Source organism: Nuphar pumila, chromosome 3 (assembly GCF_984573655.1).
Source record: "Nuphar pumila chromosome 3, dmNupPumi1.hap1.1, whole genome shotgun sequence".
Taxonomy (NCBI): domain Eukaryota; kingdom Viridiplantae; phylum Streptophyta; class Magnoliopsida; order Nymphaeales; family Nymphaeaceae; genus Nuphar; species Nuphar pumila.
Window position 1 is genome coordinate 132,066,898 of NC_143251.1, and position 20,566 is coordinate 132,087,463.

General features: G+C 39.7%; 1 protein-coding gene across 2 annotated transcripts; it reads right to left on the reverse strand.

Moving 5' to 3' along the window:
• Positions 1 to 1,510: 1,510 nt before the first annotated feature.
• Positions 1,511 to 14,663, reverse strand: LOC149843870 (phosphatidylinositol-glycan biosynthesis class F-like protein). Of its 2 annotated transcripts, XM_090000108.1 has the most exons (10): positions 14,527 to 14,597; positions 14,291 to 14,448; positions 13,301 to 13,511; positions 13,096 to 13,161; positions 12,970 to 13,012; positions 12,459 to 12,513; positions 12,119 to 12,167; positions 6,293 to 6,360; positions 3,550 to 3,658; positions 1,511 to 1,931 (listed from the first exon to the last, which is right to left on the reverse strand). In XM_090000108.1, exons 3-10 carry the CDS (start codon positions 13,466 to 13,468, stop codon positions 1,818 to 1,820), a joined length of 672 nt encoding a protein of 223 aa, XP_089856234.1. In that variant the 5' UTR covers positions 13,469 to 13,511; positions 14,291 to 14,448; positions 14,527 to 14,597; the 3' UTR covers positions 1,511 to 1,817. The 2 variants fall into 2 exon arrangements, with proteins under 2 accessions (XP_089856234.1, XP_089856233.1); XM_090000107.1 differs by lacking the exon at positions 14,291 to 14,448 and having other exon boundaries at positions 14,527 to 14,663.
• Positions 14,664 to 20,566: the final 5,903 nt, after the last annotated feature.

A 20,566-nucleotide genomic window follows, 5' to 3' on the forward strand; every position in this document is an offset into this window, starting at 1 on the left:
TGATATGAATCTAAAAACAATCCTACTGAGCAATGCACATTCTGATCTGAATCTAAAAATAATCTGACCGAACAGTGCACATTCTGATCCCATCTGAAGGTCCACATCTGGAAATAACATGTCATACTTGGATCAGATATCCGACCAAACCCGAGTTCCACCACTAATCACAAGGGGCAGGTTCAGTCCATCATTAACCATATTCCCTATAAACAAGAACACCAATAACAATAACAAAGATGATAAAAATGACAATGATGAGCATTCAATTATTATGAAGAGAACAAGTCAATTAGCATGAGGTACAAGGGACTCTTTTATATTTTCCCCAAACAATATTCGGGTTGATTAATGTGCAGCCGGGTCGTGAATCCAGGATAATGTAAATGCACTAAGACGAGGTCCACCCATGAGTTGGCTCTTAGATGCTAGACTGAAAAGGCTCAAGGGCGTAATAACCTATGCAAGTTCGAGCTGAACAGTTAGTATGGCTGCTTTCACAAGATGTCAACAGATAAGACGGGTGGGAAATCTGAATCCATTTAGCCTGATTCAATAGAGCATATAACATCCCATTAATAACTGGGTTCATTTTGGTATGATCTTACATCCAAATTCTAACCCGAATATGATTACATATAAAATATATCCAATTAACTACTCAGATTCAGATTCGCTTGCCAGTATTGACTTTTTCCATGTGGCACAAATCTAAAATTGTATCCCATTAAATAATATGCGATTAATTTGGATTCAACCTGTTTACATCCCTACATAAGCCAGAAAAGACACCGTATACAGCAAGAGTTTTCTGATCGATCATTTATAGAATATTGCAAGCTACAATGTCTGTTTGGAACAACATTTTGCCTAGACTTTAGCGATGGGCACTCGGCCAAGCTGACTGTAGACTAGGCTTGGGCATGGACCCTAGATAGGGCATGGGAAGGTCAATCAGTATGTGGCCTGTCAATGAGCTGGGCATCCCGATCAAATATAGACCCAGGCGAGGCACACCACCTATGGCCCAGTCCATTCGGGCCAGGCCTGAGTTGTCTCCTGAGCCCCAGCATGGCCCGGTGAATTCATTTGGACAGGCTGGCTTGACTGCATCATGGCCTATCGATGGGCTGGCTTGACCCATTGCCCACACTTTTTTTTTTATTTATAACCTGAAGAAACCACACCCGAAATGAAGACCTGGTCATGCTGGCTCAGCTTTCCATACCTACGGTCTTCATGCCGGTGGCATAAAACTCTGAGGCTAGGACTCCCACCCCTGGGGCCTATGCTGGTGTCAGCTTGCGCACAGAGGTGACACCCACGGGAATCGAACCTTGACCACCCGTCTAACGGCCAAGGCCCCACTACACTATGCCAACCTCCCTAGGGGCACCCACACTTGAATCTAATCCTGTGAACGGGTCAGATATCTGAACCTCTGGGAGAGCCCGAGTGCAAACTGACAATGCACAATCAGTCCATTACCAACCATAAATAAAGCACAAGCTTACACCTCTAAAATTGCTTTAGCATTGCCAAGTAATAAATAAAGCACAAGCTTACACTCTAAAAAATGTTTTAGCATCATCAAAGTTGAATCTGGAATCAACTATTCTAGTCAATATTAATCTATGGTTCATCTAAGGCAGCAATCTGTGAGTTCCAAAAAACAAATGGAAGGTCAATATTGATTTGATCTGAGGTTATGCAACATTCACATAATACAATTTTACATGAATCCAACACTACCAGCCCTCATCAAAAGTTATAACCATGAATTAAAAAGCTAAAAGAAATTAAAAAACTGAATATCGTCACTCTGTCTTAACATGAGGACCTTTGTCAGCCGTGAGTATAGATATTACCGATGCCACTGATCCAAGTAAATAACCAGCAATGGCACCATAAGTCACGCAAATTGGCCACTCCTGCAAAAATAAGAAGAGTTCACACACCACAAATCCATTTCTAGTGATCTTTTTTTTCAACTAGAATTCAACATTCATTTAAACAAAATATATCCCACTTGATCAGCCAAACATATTCCCAAAAAAATCAAAATTTAAGTTTGTCACCAATTGCAGCAATCTGTATAACATACAGTTGATTTCATATATAGAAACCACAGAACATTGTGAATAATCAAGTCTAAAATCACAATATTCTACTTTTTTCTTTTTTTTCTGAGTGAACCTGAAACTTCATCTACATCAGAGATGGGAGGTAAGAGAAGTCGCAGATATGAAGCATAAAAGGTAGCAACAAGGGGAAGGGGACAGAGAGGCGGAGAACTGTACACAGGTAAAAATATGAGAGGTATGACAGCAATCTGCCATCGTTGCCAACCCAAACTTTATCCTACTTTGTTACCATCATCAAGTTTCAATAAGTTGGTGCTATCCATGAACAAGTGACGTCCAGTGTAATTTTCTCTCAAAGTGAAGATTTATAGCAACAGGTTGAAAAAGGTTGCAATGCTTTCAGTTATTGTGTAGGATAGACTAATAGCATATCATATTTATGAAAGTGAATTGGTAGTTGCAAAGTAGTTAAAAATGTACAAGAAAATTTACAATCTAAAAACAACATTAGTACATAATCAATTGAGAAAAGCACAATAGGACAATGAATGGATAGGAGAGCATAAAAAATGGGAATACATAAATAAGACCAATCTACTGGAATCATTAGGAAAATATTCCAAAAACGAGACTTTATACTGCAGTATGCATGTGACTATGTGTGTGTGTGTGTGGGGGGGGGAAGGGGGGGGGGGCGCGGATGCATGTGCACGTCTTATTGTTCATAGAGTTAATACTATCATTTTACCTTTTTACATAGTTTGAGTTTAACTACTGAAAATATGTCCACAATTCATGGATTCCAATTCTAATCTCCAAGACTTTCTTTTTCGGAGATAGCAGACAGATATAGAATAAAATGAGGCCCACCAAAAGCCCAACCTGACACTTGTTGGGTTAAGGCTGACCTGGGTGTTATCGGTCTTGCGTTCCAGTGGGTAGGGTCAGGTCCATCAAACAAGACTAGAAAACAGGCAGGGCTGGGCCAGGCTTTATTGAAATGGAATTTGCCCCTATCTGAACCCAGCCTGTTTACTAATTGGGCAGGGTTGGACCCAACATTTATTGGGCTTCAGGCTGTACAAGGTAGCCCAAACCCAGCGCGACCCAGGTCAGATGCCCAATGGGTGATGTTCACCCCTAACTAGGATATATCCCCATTAGTCTATGTTTCAGATACAGTAGTTGTACCAAACTAGTTACAGTTTATCCTCATAAACTTTTCAGCCATTTGTCAACAGTTTGATTTTATAAGAGTAACTATGTGCTGTATCGTACATATAGGGAAAAGAGAAGACAAAACTCTGCTTGAAACAGAATGTGCAATAAATGAGGAAAAGATCACAAGCATATTGTGACACCTAGCCAAAAAGGTTTCATGAAGAAAATAATAAGGTATATCAAGCAGATGCATGGGGATCACATAAAACTTATCAAATTAGATTTTGCTAGCAAGAAACATTACCTGCCAAGGCCTTTCCCAGTCAAGCGGCATCGGCCAAGCTCCAAACCAAGCACCAACAAGAGCTCCGTGTGCTGGCAGACAAATTGTATAATCCACAGAACTACTTGGCCTACAAACATCAAGAGGGACCCACCAGAAAAATTAATTAAAAAAAGAAAAACATCTACGCTGGGATAAATGGACTCATACAATCTACATACCATACTTCTACAATAATGTTAATTGATTTACACATTGGTACATCTGCTCAAATGCACATTAATACAAAGTATAAACAGACAATGACATAAGCAAGCTCATACAAGAATCCATAGATTTAATTTCACACTTCTCTACAGCTTGGTTCTACATTCCTATTTGCGTATATAACTTAAAAGAACGAGTTCATCCTCAACAACCAACCCATTAGGTAGCCTCACTGTGGACTTCATAGTTAAGTCAAATGATTGGTTTATGACACAATCTATATGGTACGGAATGTTGGGCTGCCAAGAGACATCATATTCAAAAAATGAGTGTAGCTGAGATGTGTATGCTTAGATGGATGTGTGGAAATACAATAAAAGATAAGATTCAGAATGAGGAGATACGTAAGAAGGTAGGCGTTGCACCCATTGAAAATAAGATGAAAGAGAATCGTTTACGGTGGTTTGGACATATTCGGCGAAGGCCTAATGATGCTCCAGTTAGAAGGATGGAGAAATGGGAAAATATATTAGTTAAAAGAGGTTGGGGTAGGCCTAGGAAGACATGGATGGAGATGATAGGAAAGGATATGAATGCTTTGAACCTCACCGAGGACATGACATTGGATAGAAATGATTGGAGGAGAAGGATTCATGTGGAAGACCCAGAATGATTTTCTTTTTTGGTTCATATCGCCGACCCCAATTGTTTTGGGATGAAGGCGTAGTTGTTGTTGTTGTTGTTCTTTGATGCAATATATCCTATGCCTGCTGCCACAAACTAACATCTTCTGAGTTCATTTTCCCTTTCCTGTTGAGTACATAGATTAGCTGTTTAAAAAATCTTGGCTTAGGAATTCCCCCCAAGTTTTACTAGAAACATTTTCCTTGCTTTTTCCTTCAGGGAATCTGGAAGGAGGTTGGTGGTTGTGGAGGTACGAGGCATAGGAAACACCAGGCAAAGAAAAACTTTAGGAAGTTTTGGGAGAAAAACAAAAAATTATGGGCTGAATGCAATAGCTAGATCAATATAATCACACTACCTTAACCAAGGGGCCATTGGTCCAAATCCCACAAGGTACTAGGAAAAATACATGGAAATTATTGCTGAAATATCATCTTTGAAAATAGGGCAGTTGTAATTTAATAACAAAAAAATCTCATTCAATAAATATTTGTTAACATGAGATGCATAATAATCAAATATCAAAGTTGACCTTGTGAAGTATCCACTAAGAAATTTCTACGATCATGCAGAAGCAGATCTGTATCTCAATTGACAGTTCAAGCACTACTCTTTAACTCGATTTATGTCAATTAAACAACCAAATCTGGGACTCTTCAACAAAACCTATTTTTATATTGCATTTGGTTTGTTGAACCAACTCTAGTACCATTGTTGCTGAGTACACTATATGGTGAATGGAAGTTGCAAAGCAAAATGCTAGAACCAACCCAGGTATAAGCCCTCAAAACAGAAAGATGGGAAGGAAACCTCAGGGGAGTGCATGGGCTGAACTCTTAGAACAAGCTAAGTATAACAAAAAGTGCTGCATTAAATAAATAAATAAAGCATGCATAATATTTAGTAATCTATCATATTAGCATATGAATGTGTGTATTTATAAAGTCAAATGACACCTCCGTGCATTACCAAGTAATTGGACCCCAGAGGTGTGTTTATCATGGTTCACTTAATAAAGCCAAGTGTTAATGTTTAGTTCATACTGATATAATAAAGGGCCAGAGAATAGAGATGCCCCTAAACATCATAAGCTATAATACAACTAAGAGGGTCAACAGACAGGCGGATGCCCCCAATCATCTTGGTTTGTTATTCATCCTGACCAAGAGTCATGTATCTCACAGCAGCAAGACTCTCTAGTTCAATATAAGCCATCAATCTCAAGCTATGTCACAGGGACTCGCCAAAGAGCCCGCTGCACCCGTGTCGATGCGGGTGTGGGTGTGGTACCCGGTGCGGTCAATAAACCCTGGGTGCGGTCAACCCACACCCAGGGTTATATGCATCCAAAATGGACTCGGTCAACTTTGACCGAGTCCATTTTGGTCCACTTTAAAAAAATTGTCTGGGGGGTGTTAAAGGCACAACTCTGGGTCGGTTCTAAATTCAGCTAGTTTTTTTTTATGAATTTTATTTTAGTAAAAAATTTATTTTTTTTTTGTTTTAAGGACGAAAATGGTGAATTTATGAATGATGAATGGTATATTGTTAATTTGATTTATTGCATGAATTTATGCATGATGAATTGATGATATGATAATTGTTTTTATTTCATTAGTGTTAACTTGAAACTGCTAAAAATTATATATATATATATATCCATATATATACCCTTCCCGCACCCCCGCACCCAAGTTTTTTTAAAGTGCCACATCACCGCACCCACACCCACACCCGCACCTATGTGACATAGATCTCAAGGTGATGGCATTTAAAATAGTAACAATGACCGCAAATAATGAAGAGAACACTGTACATAACATGATTAACACCGAAAATTAAAACAAGGAAAAGCAAGTCACAAAAGGCATACCTGCAATGTGCAAATATTCGTTTCCAGTCCTTCCATGAAGACCCATACACAGAAGCTGCTGGAACAAACTGCATGAACCAGCAAGTATGAAGCTTTTTCTATCAAAATGATCACAGTATGTAACTGTTTGAATTTGCCGCTACAAACTCTTGATGGAACAATTCATTCCTTCACTTTCTTTCAAATGGAAATAATTCTAGCCAACCAACCAAAATACCATGAACCCATATAATGTAGCAATATCAAAAGATGGAGTTTCCAACAATAAAATATCCAAGAGCACAACTGGCAGCAAAGTTCAGTTGATAAAATAGCAACTAAAGATTAATCAAGCGACATCCATACATCAGTAGGTTCCTGGTGAGGAGGTTCAAAATATGCACATCAGTGGTCAATTTGCCTTTTAAAAGCGAGTAGGAAGCATATGTAAAATTATATGAACATAAGAATCAAAATTCCTGAAAGAATCAAAATTCTTAGGGAATCACGATTTGTGAACATAGGAATTGGGATTCATGAGGGAATTGGGATCTCATCTCATCAAAATAAGGATTTCTGAAGGAATCTGGTTCCCCGTCATGGGAATTGGGATTCCCAGTCCCAGGAATCGAGATTTCAATGTTGTTGGAATTGCAATTCCCATCACTGGGAATAAAGAGTCCCAACTGATCCCAATCATGCTTCCTAGCAATTGTGATTCCAATGTAGCGTAAGCGATTCAGGTAACTATGTCAGGTTAAAACCAGGTAGTAAAAGACCAGGCCAGATCAGGCTTCATTGAGATGAGCTCTCATCCCTATCTGGACCTGGCCTGTGTACTCGGGCAGGGTTAGGCTCGAGGTGTAAGACCCAAGTTGTCCCCCCCCCCGCCGTGTTTTTATTTAAACCCCGTAGGAGGGGGGTTCCTCTTTACGAAAAGAGGAAAACCCCTCTCCCCTGCGCTCCTTCTCTCTGCCCGACCTCCGCCCCCCTCTCTTGTCGGAGGTCATGCTCACCTGAAACCCGAGCCTCTCTCTCTCTCTCTCTCTCTCTCTCTCTCTCTCTCTCTCTCTCTCTCTCTCTCACACACACACACACACACACACACACACAGAGCTCTCTCCCTCTCTCGGGTTTTGCTTGGCCGGAAGCCCCCACCGAGTCTCTCTTGCAAGCCTCCCCACCCTCTGTGTGTTGACCGGACAGGAGGAACAGTTATTTTCCAACCCTGTGCTCCCTCCTCTTTTCTTCCACTTGTTTCTGCCAAACGGAGACAAGGGCAGGCCTTCTGCCCTTTCATTCTCTCTCTGTCTTCTTAAGGATTGGTGGTCCGACGCCGCCTGAGTTTGGAGGCCGATCAGTCCACCCGACCTCCCTTTGGTGTGTTCCCCGTTCAAGAGACACCGAGGCCCTCTCGGTTCCCCTTTTTGCAACCCCCACCGGAGGTTGTCCCCATCAACGCCCTGCACCCTCTGCCTCTCGTTTGTTTTTCGTCAGAAAAGTAGGCACTCGCGGCACCCTCCCTCGAAAAATCAGAACCCTACCGTTGTTGAACCCTTTTCTCCCTCTCGAGCTCTCACTATCGTCGGTCTCCTGTTTCATTTTGCTGCAAGCACGGGTAGCTGAGCGCCACCCGCCAGTGTCGTATCTTGGCAACTCCTTCTTTCAGTTTCTAGTCGGGTTGCTACTAGCCTCAATCATCAGACTTCAGGTTTTCCTGCCTTCTTTCTTTCCTGTCGGATTTCACCAGCCATTGTCGGTGATGGTTTTCTGAGTGCTACTGCCACTGAACTGCTGACAACCTACTGCCTCTGTTACCAACTGGTCCTCTCTTTTCTCTTTTCTTTAGAGCCACTGAATGGCCATTGTGAGTTGTTGCACTTCCGTTTGATCTTTTCCAGTAAAACAGACCTTGTTGACTGCCTCCAGTTACCACTGAACATGAGCCTTCTGCTCATGCTAAAATCGTGGCCAATCATTGTAGTTTTCGGATGAATGCCATATGGCACTTATCCGTCAAATTTTTGAATGAAAAAGGTTATTAAAAAAAATAAGGTGTACGAAACCCCAAAAAGAGGCTTGCCTTTCGAGGTTCAGCCCTCCATCTCTGGTCTCCACTTTTAGATCGAGCCAACTCATCTAGCAAGCTGAGCCTGGCTCAAACGAGCTTTACTAGCCGCCTCTTGGTACCGAGCCTGGCTCGGTCCGGTCGACTCGAATTGGTTCGGGTTTGACCCGTGTAACACAAAGCGTTGCTTATTTTATTTTAATTGATTGTATCGTTCTCTTTTGCAGCACAATAAAAATACCTTTAAGCGCACCCCATCAGTGCAACGGATGCAGCACGCGCACCAAGACATAAGCTTTTAAAGACCTACGCCTGGAATCGTTCGCAAGTTCGACCATCTCCGAGGTAGGGAAAAGTTGCACAAAGGACAATGGATGAACAAATCTTAAAACTTGCAATTAAATATATATTTATACATATATATATACGCATTTAACTCAAGGACGGAGTTTTGCGATCCTTGTCCTTTTTTCTTTATGGCATTTACTTTACCACCGCGCTTTTACGTGCACAGGCTTCTACTTACGCATTTATTTAGCTCGATATGTGGTTTCACATATCGAGCATTGTTTTATATCATTTACTTTGTTGTCGCGCTATCACGTGCTAAGGCTACTACTTACGCATTTATTTTGCTAGAGTATAATTTTGTACTTCGTGCACTACTTTCGTACTTCGTACACTACTTATGCATTTATTTAGCCAAGGTATGGTTTCCTACCTTATGCACTACTTACGCATTTATTTAGCTCGATGTGCGGTTTCGCACATCGAGCCTTGCTTTATACTTTGTCGTCACACTGAAATGTGCAGAGACCTGCATTATGTAATATATATATATATATATATATATATATATATATATATATATATATATATATATATATATACTACTCATACATTGATGCAACCATGTAAGACACGCAAGTGCGTATTCTATCATACCATATATCGAACTTGCGTTTTTTAAAAAGAAGCAGATTTTCGCATAAGCGCAGAGACTTTAAAGAAAAAGATTTTCTTATGAGGATCCAGCGTTCCAAAAATGTGTAGTTTTGAAAAGCAAGATTCAAATACTTGGGTGTTGCCTAATTTCAACTAAGTTTTTTCCAAAACATCATGATAAGAGGAAATGTTTTTAACTTCGGTTTAATACCCGACATCACCCGGATATCTCCGGATGGGAGCATGAGAATGTGCTTGGTTGGAGTTTCTTTTGAGAAACTCGTACCCCTTTTATCGTAAGCAGTATCGCAAGACATGTGCCGCATGTTTGATACTACGATAACTGGATGAGAGATTCGTGACGATCTCGTATCGTGCAAAGTGAACAATGATAAGACCAATTCATGACAAACTAAACTAAAAGGGTTACACTATTTCTTTCACGAAATAATTGAGTTGTGGTTTTTTTATGAGAAACATATACCCCTCTCATCATAGCGGTACTATGAGACATGCACGGCATGTCAATACTACGATGATTGGATGGATGAGAGATTTATGGCAATCTTGTATCATGCAAAGTGCATAATGATATAAAAGTGTTTTGAAATACCAATTCATGTCAAACAAAACTAAAATGATTACATCGTTTCTTTTACGAAATAATTGAACTGGGGTTTCTTTTTGAAAAAATTATACCCCTCTCATCATAGCGGCACTGTCAGACATGCACGGCATGTTAGTACTACGATGATTGGATGAGAGATTTATAGTAACCTCGAAGCGTGCAAAAGACACATTGTTGAAATTACATAAATGGTGATCATAGCCTTCACAGGTAAGATGCTCGATTTTTGTTTGAAAGACCAAAGCATGTAGAATGGGTTGTCAGTTAAAATAGAACCTGACATACATATTCATCACTTGTTTCTGTCAAGAGAGAGGATGAGATGGTACAAAAACTTCGATGGACAAGTTGTTAACAACCACCCCTAGGGCAAATGATTCGGCATCCCCAATCGTCGGAGTCAGAGGACGGGACTACAAAAAATTATCTTAGGTAGTAGATCTCATAGACTTCTGCAGAAGTTGGATGCATCCCTTACTACGAATGCTTTTGTGGAATTCTCTCTCGGTCACTAGTTGTCCCCTTAAAAAAGGACTCAGCTAGATGTTCGGGGTATCCAAAATACATAGCATAATAAACTCCCTGACAGTTTCAATTGTTTCTACGTTTCGCTCCCATGCGTACCCTCAAGACAACTAATATCGAAACAAAATTACCATGTTAACTTTACTTGTTTTGACTTGCACACCGAGAAATTAACAACGTATATGTTAGTTTGGTTCTGACTATTGTTATTACGCTCATTTTGTTCACTCTTCGGAGACATCTGATAATATCGAAACGATACAGAAACAAGATTAACATGCTTATTTTTACTTATATTAAATTGCATATCATGTATGAAATAAAGCATGTGTTACTTTTGTTCTAAATTATTATACTTGTGCACCTACCAGTTTTTCATGAAATTGACCCGTCTTATGGGTACAGTGATGATTAGGTCAGTACGACAAGAGATGGCAGAATGACGTGATGGTATCAAGATGAGACTCTTTCCTTGACATTTCGCTCCTGAGGATATTTCTATAATTTTGTATAAGAGTTTTCTTGAAATTTTATCTTTTGTATAAACTCTAAATTATTAAAATTGCATTTCTTTTTAATCTATTTGGTTTTGAATATACGAAGTTTCAAATTCGTTGTATAAAGGAAAGGTTTCGCAAGTAATGTACCTAAGATTCGTTGACTTGTTATTTCAAAAATATCATTTTCCGCTGAATTACTATTTAAAACTCTGATAAAGGAATGTTTACAAGGCTTTCAAAATTTTCCTAAAAAGTTACAAGTTCGAGATTTTGGGTGTGTTACACAAGGCTTATTAGGTTCTGGGCTGCCCCAAATAGAACCTAATGTCCACGCCTATTTATTGTAAGAATCTACCAAGTAATGACATTAGATTAAATTTTCTGACCATGTAACTTTTGTTATGTGTCTAATGACCAATCATGGGCATTTCTACATGTAATTCCTTACACATAAATAAGCTAAATCACCTAAGGAGTGGATTCAGTTAAATCTTTTCTCCAAGAAAAGCTCTTTTTTTTTCAATGAATTGGATTGTATGGGAAGTACCCTAAAAATAGTAGTAATACTATAGTGACTTCATGGTTGGTTAAACATGCTTATCCTTTGAAACATGCAAGATTAATTAGTTATTATGAGAAAATTTTATATCTGATGTGGTTGAAGCATTCTAATCATGGGCGCTTTGATGGGTATTATGGAAGGACTGAATTAACAATCTAAGAGGAGATGCACCAAAAGCAGAAAACTTGCTCCACAGCTACCACAGATAATAATGAATTGAATCAGAAAATAAAATTATGTGGTCATTTACAATCTGTCACTGATGGAAAATCACAAGTTAAACTGGAAAACAAGCCGGTCCACTTGTAAGTTAGAAGTTAAGGATCAAGAGTGGAAAATATTTGGCAAATATAACTAACAAGTAAATAACTTGTTGCAACCAGAAGGAGAAAAGGACAAGTCTTATTTGCATTTTTGAAGCTAAGGATTGAGTGCGCACATATTTGGTAAAGACAAATAAAGTAAATAGCATATAACAGCCAGAAGGAAAAAGGTACATTTAGTATCTGAAAGTTCTCATCAAGATAATAACTACATATGCATCTTTGTGTAAACTACAACATAGTAAAGTATGATGAAAGCATATAAAAAGAAAAAGTGACAAAGAAAATATGCTCACAGTGAACAAGGACATTAAAAGAGACCAGTTCAAGGTCTTCGCAAAGTACCTGCCATTATCAAAAGAAGACAAATTTTAATCAAACTTATAGAACTCTGGCACAAGATAACCTAGAATCAAATTTGGAGGCCTAAATTCTTGCTCAAAAGAGATGAAATGGTAAACAAAAATGATGGAAAATTCAATTGAAGCAGTTAGACTGAAAATCAACAGCATTCACACACGCTATTGACAACTAATACCCTAAAAGTTTCTACGCTACCAACTGTTCATCACTATAATTACCAAAGCACAATTAACACAATGGTTTTGTTAGCCGAGGAGCATATGCATCACATACTCAAGGCGAATGGGTGCACCCAAAATGATAGCTCCAGAGGCATTTAAGAGAGCACCTGCGAGGTAAAAGCCAAAAAGGTTAGCATTCAAGCTCTTCAAAAATCTCATTTCTTCAAATACGACAGAAACAACAGTGTGATTAAGACAAGAATCCACTGAAACACAAGATGGATTTTCAAATTGTTTTATTAAAAATAATTAGGGATCATTTACTCACAACTCGTGAAATTTGAAATCACAGGTTGACCCCGTAAATAGGAATCACATATAAAAGTGCAAGCAACTGTGCCCTAAGTGCGAGTGTGTTACTGATAGCATATGATTCTAATTACAAGTTTACAATCATCTCATGCATGTCAACAATTTCTTACAAATATGCTCCTCGATGATGCAAGTTATGACATGATAATTTAGATATGCAATACAAAGTTATACAGAAACAAGTGCACATCCTCATTTGCCATCAAAGAGTAGCACAAAAGGTTCGAGCAAGTTAACAAACAATAACTCACCAGCAGGAAGAGCCAGCAGCCCCCGTCCAACAGCCCTATAAAGCTAATATAACTTCTCTATTAGCCACAAAATGTAACAAAACCTGAATCCATTAAGAACAAGAAAAGAATATATCATTGACTTACTGAATTATGTTCACTATTTTGCCGAATGAGACTGTATACAAGTAACACAAGTGGGCATACCAAAACCTGCAAAACAACCATGCATGATAATTCCTTCAAAGTCCTGAATGGAATGTGGGCAATGCGATCAAACCAACATGAATTTGGTGTATGACTAGAACCTCATTCAGACATAAAGAAGAAACAAATGAACGGAGCCAATTACCCAAAGGAGACGAGTGGTTTGACAATAATGGGTTATGAGATTCCACCCATATGTGTTGTGGGCAACCAGAAAACCTAAACCTAAGGCAACCCAACAAAGCAGATGCACTCCACAGGCCTTTGAAGCAGTTAATTCCCCATCTCTTGCAGTATACCCTTCAGTTTCCATTTATTCTGCTGACTGAACAACACCACTACTGTGACTCCCTCATCTAAGCCAAACACAACAAAGTGTTTTTAGCATAATGAAAGTCCTCTTTCCTCGCATTTTCATAACAATAGTAAGACATGTCTCGAAAGAAATATGAAAGTACACAAACTAATGACTATGTACATAAAGGGTCTACTTGCAAATGACCTCACATACATTATTTGCTATTGAACTCATTGCTCCCACCAGTGTGTTTGGATTCAAGAAATTCAGTGGAACGGGAATCCTATTTCACTAAACTCTTCCTTGTATCTTAATAATAGCCCATGGATCCAATGGAATTGGAATCCATTTCCACCAAATTCCCTTAATCCAAATACATTCTTAATAATAGCCCATGGATCTAATGGAATTGAAAATCCATATCCACCAAATTCCCTCAATCCAAATACACCCTTAGATACTAGGATGCATCTTGTTGAATTTAAGGTAGTTTTACATCCGGATCCGAACCGATTACATATAAAAAATATCCGATTAGCTAGTTGGATCTGAAGCCAGTGTTACTTTTTCCAATTCGACTCCGAATTGGATTGAACGATATCCGATTAAGCCAGATTCAGTAAATGCCTATACCAGAACCAAATCCGACCCGCTTACGACAAGCTTCTCGGAAGGCTGGGCCCAGGCTCCGTGGAGCATTAACCAGAGCCCGGGACCGCCCGCTAGACTGGAGACGCACCAAACACGTCAATTCCATATCCCGCAATTTCCCAATTCCCTTCAATTCACCTCCCTCAAGATCACATTCAGAATTGCAAGAAGGAAGAAGAAATAGACCTAAAAGTACAGCGACGAACCGAAGCAATTCACCTCCACGTTGAATCAAACGAAACCCTACAAATTCTAGCGCGAAAATCCGCACACATGAGATTGAAGAAAGTCGGAGAAAAGAAAAAGAAAAAGAAAAAAAGGGGGAATTTTTCGACTCTCCGAATCTGGAAGAAAAAGAGAGAAAAAAATAAGATACACAACAGAGAGAGAGAGAGAGAGAGTTCACTGGTGTCGGTACTTACGAATCTCCGTTGCCGGAAGAAATCGGCGTCGAAGTCGCCGGAAATGAATGGCCGTCGCCGGAGAGGGAAAGAGAAGGACCACAGTGGAACCCTAACCAGACGCCCCCGATGGTAAATTAAGGATAGATTCTCCCAAACGCTGAAAAAAAAAAAACAGAGTTTTTCTAAAATATCCAAATATTTTTGTTAAATATCGGATAACCCTTCAGGCCGCGTTTGGCGTTTCTATTAAGTATTAAGCAATCTGTTGACTGTAAGTTAACAAAATATTTGGATCGAACCTGAATCCGAACCCAATTGCCACATAAATGGGAGAATTAGGTCCACCCTGACTTGACCATGATCCTACCGGTAAATGGCCCACACCACCTTTTTTTTTATTGATGTGGGATGGAAACTAATCACAAGAATCAAATGTGATTTCAAGTCATATGATTTCTTTTTTTTTATGACTATTACAAGTCTTCAAATCACATATTTTACCATGTGATTTGAAATCACATGAGATTCACTTCAAACCGTTTTTCATCTTTATGAGATTTCAAAACACATGTTTGGTTAGATGGGAAAATGAAATTCATTCTCTCATTTGCATAAGATTTCAAATCACATGTTTAGTTAGCTATGCAAATGTGATTCATTCTCTCATTTGAATGAGATTCTAAGTCACATTTGAATGCAACCAAAACTTACAGGTTGGATCATATGGTAGATTTGATTAGATATGAATTGTAAACAGAAGTCCAAATTAGAGTCTTGGTATGAACCATATCTAGGGCAATAGAGTTTGAGATTAAATCCATATTTTACATGGTAGTGCTGGATTTAGAAAAAATAAAAGTTGGAATGGAGGCTTTTAAGCATATTAGATTTGATTTGGATTCGAATATATATCTGATAGAAATATTGATCTGGTTCCCAATTCAAATTCAAAAAAGTCCTGGTAGTAAAGGTCTGAATTTGATCGCCACAAGGGGGTTGCTATAGTGGGATAGGGTCTTGGTCGCTAGACAGGCGGTTAAGGTTTGGTTTCCATGAGTGTCTCTTCCCTGCGCAAGCTGACGCCCAACATAGGCCCCAAAGGTGGGGTTCCTAGTCTCAGAGTTTTATATTGTCGACACAAGCAGGGGTGGAGTCAGGAATCAAAACTAGAGTGGACACAAACACATTGTAAAGAATTCGTTGCCTACCTGGTCAAGCGGTTGAGGCAGAACAGAGAGATCATTTATGCTAATTAATTAAATGAATAAATATTAATATTCTAACCAAAATCAAATATTCATTGTTCATGAATTCTTACTTAATGCTAATTAAAAAAAACATATAAAAAATTTAAAACCATAACTAAACATTCATGCCAATACAAAAAAACAAAATCAAAACCCTAATTCCTACGAAACATCATAAATTATGTATCTATGTTAATTGATAAAAAAACTCTTAATAATCTAAGTAAAATCAAGCATTAATAATTCATAAATTTATGTTAATAGTAATTAGAAAAAACACAAACAAATAACAAATCAAATTCTTAAATCCTAACAAGCACCACTCATAGATATACTAATTAAAAAAAATAGAACCTCAAAATTCTAACTAAAATCAAGCATGAATTCATAGAATCATGTTTAATGTTGATCGAGAAAGAAACACAAAAGATACCTAATTAAATATTCATGTCATTTGAAAAAATCAAAATAAAAAACTTAAACCCTAATAAAAATCAAAGATTTAGCGGTTTTGAAAAGTGATAACTAAAATCAAACATTCACTAATAGAATCATGTTTAATGATAATTAGCAAAATGCACAAAAAAAACTTAAAACCCTAATTAAACACTCATGTTATTTGCACGAATCCAAATCAATACCCTAAATCCTAAAAAAAATCATACATTTATGCTAATTAAAATTCCTTTAGTATTCATTACTTGCCTAATGTTAATTAAACAATACAATAAACCCTAAAAGCTTAATTAAACATTCATGTTGTTTAAAAAATAAACTAAATCAATAACCTAAATCCTAAAAAATATCATGCATTATGCTAATTGAAAAAATATATTACTCCTAAAATCAAAACAAGCACTCATTTATGATTTGAAAAAAAAAATTGAAGAGGAAGAACAAAACCTAGCGGCCAGCAAGTGTATGTAAAAGCGAAAGAATAGGTTGTCGAAGGTCCACCCAGCCCGATGGTAGTGGAGTTGAATGGTGGATGGGCGACACAAGGTAGAGAGAGAGGGCCGGAGGACGAGGGAGGGTTGGAGAGAGAGAAAGACGAAATGAAGCATCAACATTAACAAAGGGTCAACAAACATTGAGCCCAAAGACCAAAACAGAAAACAGGCCTGAAAGCCAAGAGCAAGAACAAAACCAGAAATACAGGAGAACTAAATGAAAACACAGAAGATTCAGCCCGTGTCAGGTGGCGTCCAGGGCGGCAGAAATCGCTGAAGGTCAGGGAACGAGAACCGCAAAATAGTGTGCACATCTGCTAAAATGCAATGCGCCAGTTTATTGAAAACAATTGTGCATTCCCTGAAGATAGCATTATTGCAGGTCATCCAGACAGCCCACCAGGAAGAGAGAAGCCATGTTCTCCAGATTAGCCGCCATCGGTTGCACTTGCGAACAAGTTGCAGGCCCCACAAAAGATCAAGAGCGAAAAACTCCTGACGCACGTTGACGGCAGGCTCGTTCCAGGTATGCTTGAAAAGGTCTCTAAAGATGGGGCAGACCCAGAACAAATGATAAGCAGATTGTTCAGTCGTCTTGCACATAATACACCTACTTGGAAGATGAAAGCCAATACATTTTAGGAGACAGTCTGTCTGAACCCGATCATGCATAATTAGCCATGCAAGGAACTGCGAACGAGGAGTAGGGCCCCAAGCCCAGATAAGGCTCGCAGGGATCCAATCGACATCAGGCAGAAGTAGGGAAAGGTAACAAGATTTGGTGCGGAAAGCTCCACTGGGCGCAATAGCTCGACGAAGAAACTGGGCTAGAGGATCAGGGTCACCCTCCTTGGAAATGGTGATCGACCATGCTTTGATCCAAGACCGATGCAGCGGAGAAGCATAGCGTCTGCTGTGGGAGTGATGATCCAAGTAGAGCGACTCAAAGGAGTCGTACTTAGCGAGGAGGAAGCTAATGCACGGAGAGCCAGGTTAGTGTGCGAGCCAGCTTTGCTTAACGACAAGGATGATACTTCTCATTTGGAAGTCAAATATCCCCAAACTCGCCCAACTCATAGGAAGCGACAAAGAGTTCCAACCCACCAGATGACGCTTATTTTTTTTATTGCGCCTTGACCAAAGAAAATTCGCCAATAAACTAGAGAGCTTTTTGTGCACACCAATGGGCATCACGAACATGGACATAAGGAATTATGGGATAGACGTAAGAACATGCCTGATGAGAGTTAAGCACCCAGCGATGGAGAGGTAGGAGTCTGCCAGGAGGAGATTTTAAATTAAACTTTTTGGAGAGTGACATTCCAAGCGGCAGATAAGATACACGATAGCTGAAGGGGGAGACCCAGGTAGGAAATAGGAAGCTCTGAGGAGGTGCAACCAAAAATTTGTTGCTCAATAGCAAGCAAAAAAGGAGGGACATTAAACATGGACAAACAACATTTATCGTTGTTCAGAGATAACCCGAATAGCGAAAGAAAAAATTTGAGGATTAGCTTGAATTGCAACATTTATTGAATGGTGGCGCGGCCGAAAAGGATTATGTCGTTGGCGTAAGTAAGAATATGGTAAGGGAAATCTGCGATTTTGAGGGAATCAATAAGCTGATGCTCTATGGCCTTCATCAGCAAGACCACAAGACCTTCAACGATGGCGTTGAAAAGTAGAGGAGAAAGAGGGCAATCTTACCGTATACTGCGCCCGAGCTTGAACTGTTAGCCTCTAACCCCATTGATCTTAATTTGAGAATAAGCATTAGTAATCAGTTTGCGCACCTAACTAGAGAAGCGATGACCAAAACCAAGGTTGTCAAGCATGTGAAAAAGAAAAGGCCAATGTACTGAGTCAAAAGCTTTATGGAAGTCTAGCTTAAGAGAGAAACGCAGCTGGCCACTGATATTCATTGAATGCAGAACTTTGGAGGCTAAAATGAAAGAATGATTAATCCTCTTTTGAGGGATGAAGGCGAACTGGGAGTCCGAGAAAATCCAAGGGGCGACAATACAGAGCCGATTAGCCAAAATCTTAGTGATAATACGATAGATCCCCCCAAACACCGAGATTGGGCAGAATCTTGAGATGTTCAAGGATGCCACGTCTTTAGAGATGATAGAGACAATTGTGAGATGAGTGTGGACCAGCAACCGACAGTTGCGATGGAATTCAGTGAAGACCTGAAGAATGTCATTCTTTATACATGATTAAAAGATACGAAAGAAGTCGATCAGAAAACCATCAATGCCAGAAGCTTTTCACCCAGACAGATCCCTAATGGCAGAACAAATTTCAACTTCTGCGAATGTGACCTGCATGGAGCTAGAAAGAGCATTATTCATTGAGTGAACCAAGAGTCGACCAATAGAGCCATCGATGGATGAGTTTGAAGCATAAAGGTCCTTGAAATAGCAAGTAACAGTAGGAATGACATGGTCAGCCGAGTAGGTGACCCCATCAATGGAGATTGATGGGATGGCATGCCTCCTATGACGATGCGAGGCAAAAGATTGAAAAAATGGATATTCTCGTCACCCTCTTTGAGCCAGAGCACCCTAGACCTTTGCTTCCAACGAATCTTATCTTTTAGCTGCCAAGAATGCAAGAGAAGAGACAGCTCAACCGATCTGGCTTTTAGGCCCTCAGGACAGGAGACAGATAGATCCTCAAGAAATGACAACGAGTAATGGATTGTAGACAACTCAGATTCTCAGTCACACAGTTGTCGAAATTTGTTGATCTTGTTGGAAGAAAGTCAAGAGCGAATGTCGTGGGAGAGGCAGAAAAGCTTGACCAGGCAACGAGCAGCAGCCCTAACCGCAGAGCACAACCGACTCCAAAAGTGGAGGATGACCGAATCAAAATCTGGCTCCTTGAGCCACCATTGCTCAAAATAGAAGGTTCAAGAAACGGAGAAACCAGTCCCCCAGCAAATAACGATTTGGCTATGATCAAAGACGGAAGGAGGAAGAAGACGAGAATTGATGTCCGAAAGAATACCTAGAAGATCAGGAGAAACGAGCACGCGGTCAAGCAGCCGATAGCACAGACGGGATCTATAGTTAGACCAAAAAAAGCCCTCACCAACAAGGGAAACATGATAAAGCTGTTGTAGTTGGATGAACTCCTGAAAGTCGTGCATGGAGGCAAAATTGGAGATCGAGAGGCTGGAATCATTGGAGGACAATAAGCAGTCAAAGTCCCCCATGATAAGGTGTTGCTCTTCAAATGATTGAATAACCCTAGTCAGATCGGACAAAAAATCAGCACGAAGATGGTGTCAGTTGGGACCGTAAACGATAGTTACCACGACCACGACTGATGTAGGCCTAGCAAGTAATGAAAGAGCGATCAAGAGGGAGTAAATGCCGATGTCTAGTTAAGAAATGCCAATGGAGGGCTTACCAAGAATAAGGATACCTCACGCATAGAGAATGGCGGGTTTAAATAAGAAATCAACACCTCTCCAAATTTCAGATACGACAGAGCGCGACACCTCAGTCATCTTGGTTTCGCAAAGAGCGATGAAGTCTGGCTTTTCTTGACGGATCCAGCTCGCAAGGAAAAGGCGCTTAGAGGAACAATTAAGGCCTCTGATATTCCAACACAACACCTTCATAGCTGAAATCCATGAAAACACTATGGGGTGCATGATCGCGCTGAACGCCTAGAAAAGAGCCCAGACGTGGAGGCCGAGTATTGAGGTAGTCGACGATGACCCCGATGGTTGAAGCCGCAAGATGCATGGGTTGAAACATACCCCACAGAAGGAGGACACGATTGGTCGGACGACCTATGTTGCCCGAAAGCCACAAACGAAGGCACGAAATCAGTGATAGTATTGATGGA

What these genes read in the sequence shown, in the direction of transcription:
- LOC149843870 (XM_090000107.1), bottom strand. Translation starts at nt 13,468, where the DNA reads ATGGAAACTGAAGGGTATACTGCAAGAGATGGGGAATTAACTGCTTCA. An exon ending in TTTTAATGTCCTTGTTCACT is followed by an intron (nt 6,361 to 12,118) that starts GTGAGCATATTT and finishes TGGTTCATGCAG; the next exon opens with TTTGTTCCAGCAGCTTCTGT. An exon ending in ACTGGGAAAGGCCTTGGCAG is followed by an intron (nt 1,932 to 3,549) that starts GTAATGTTTCTT and finishes TTATTTTTGCAG; the next exon opens with GAGTGGCCAATTTGCGTGAC.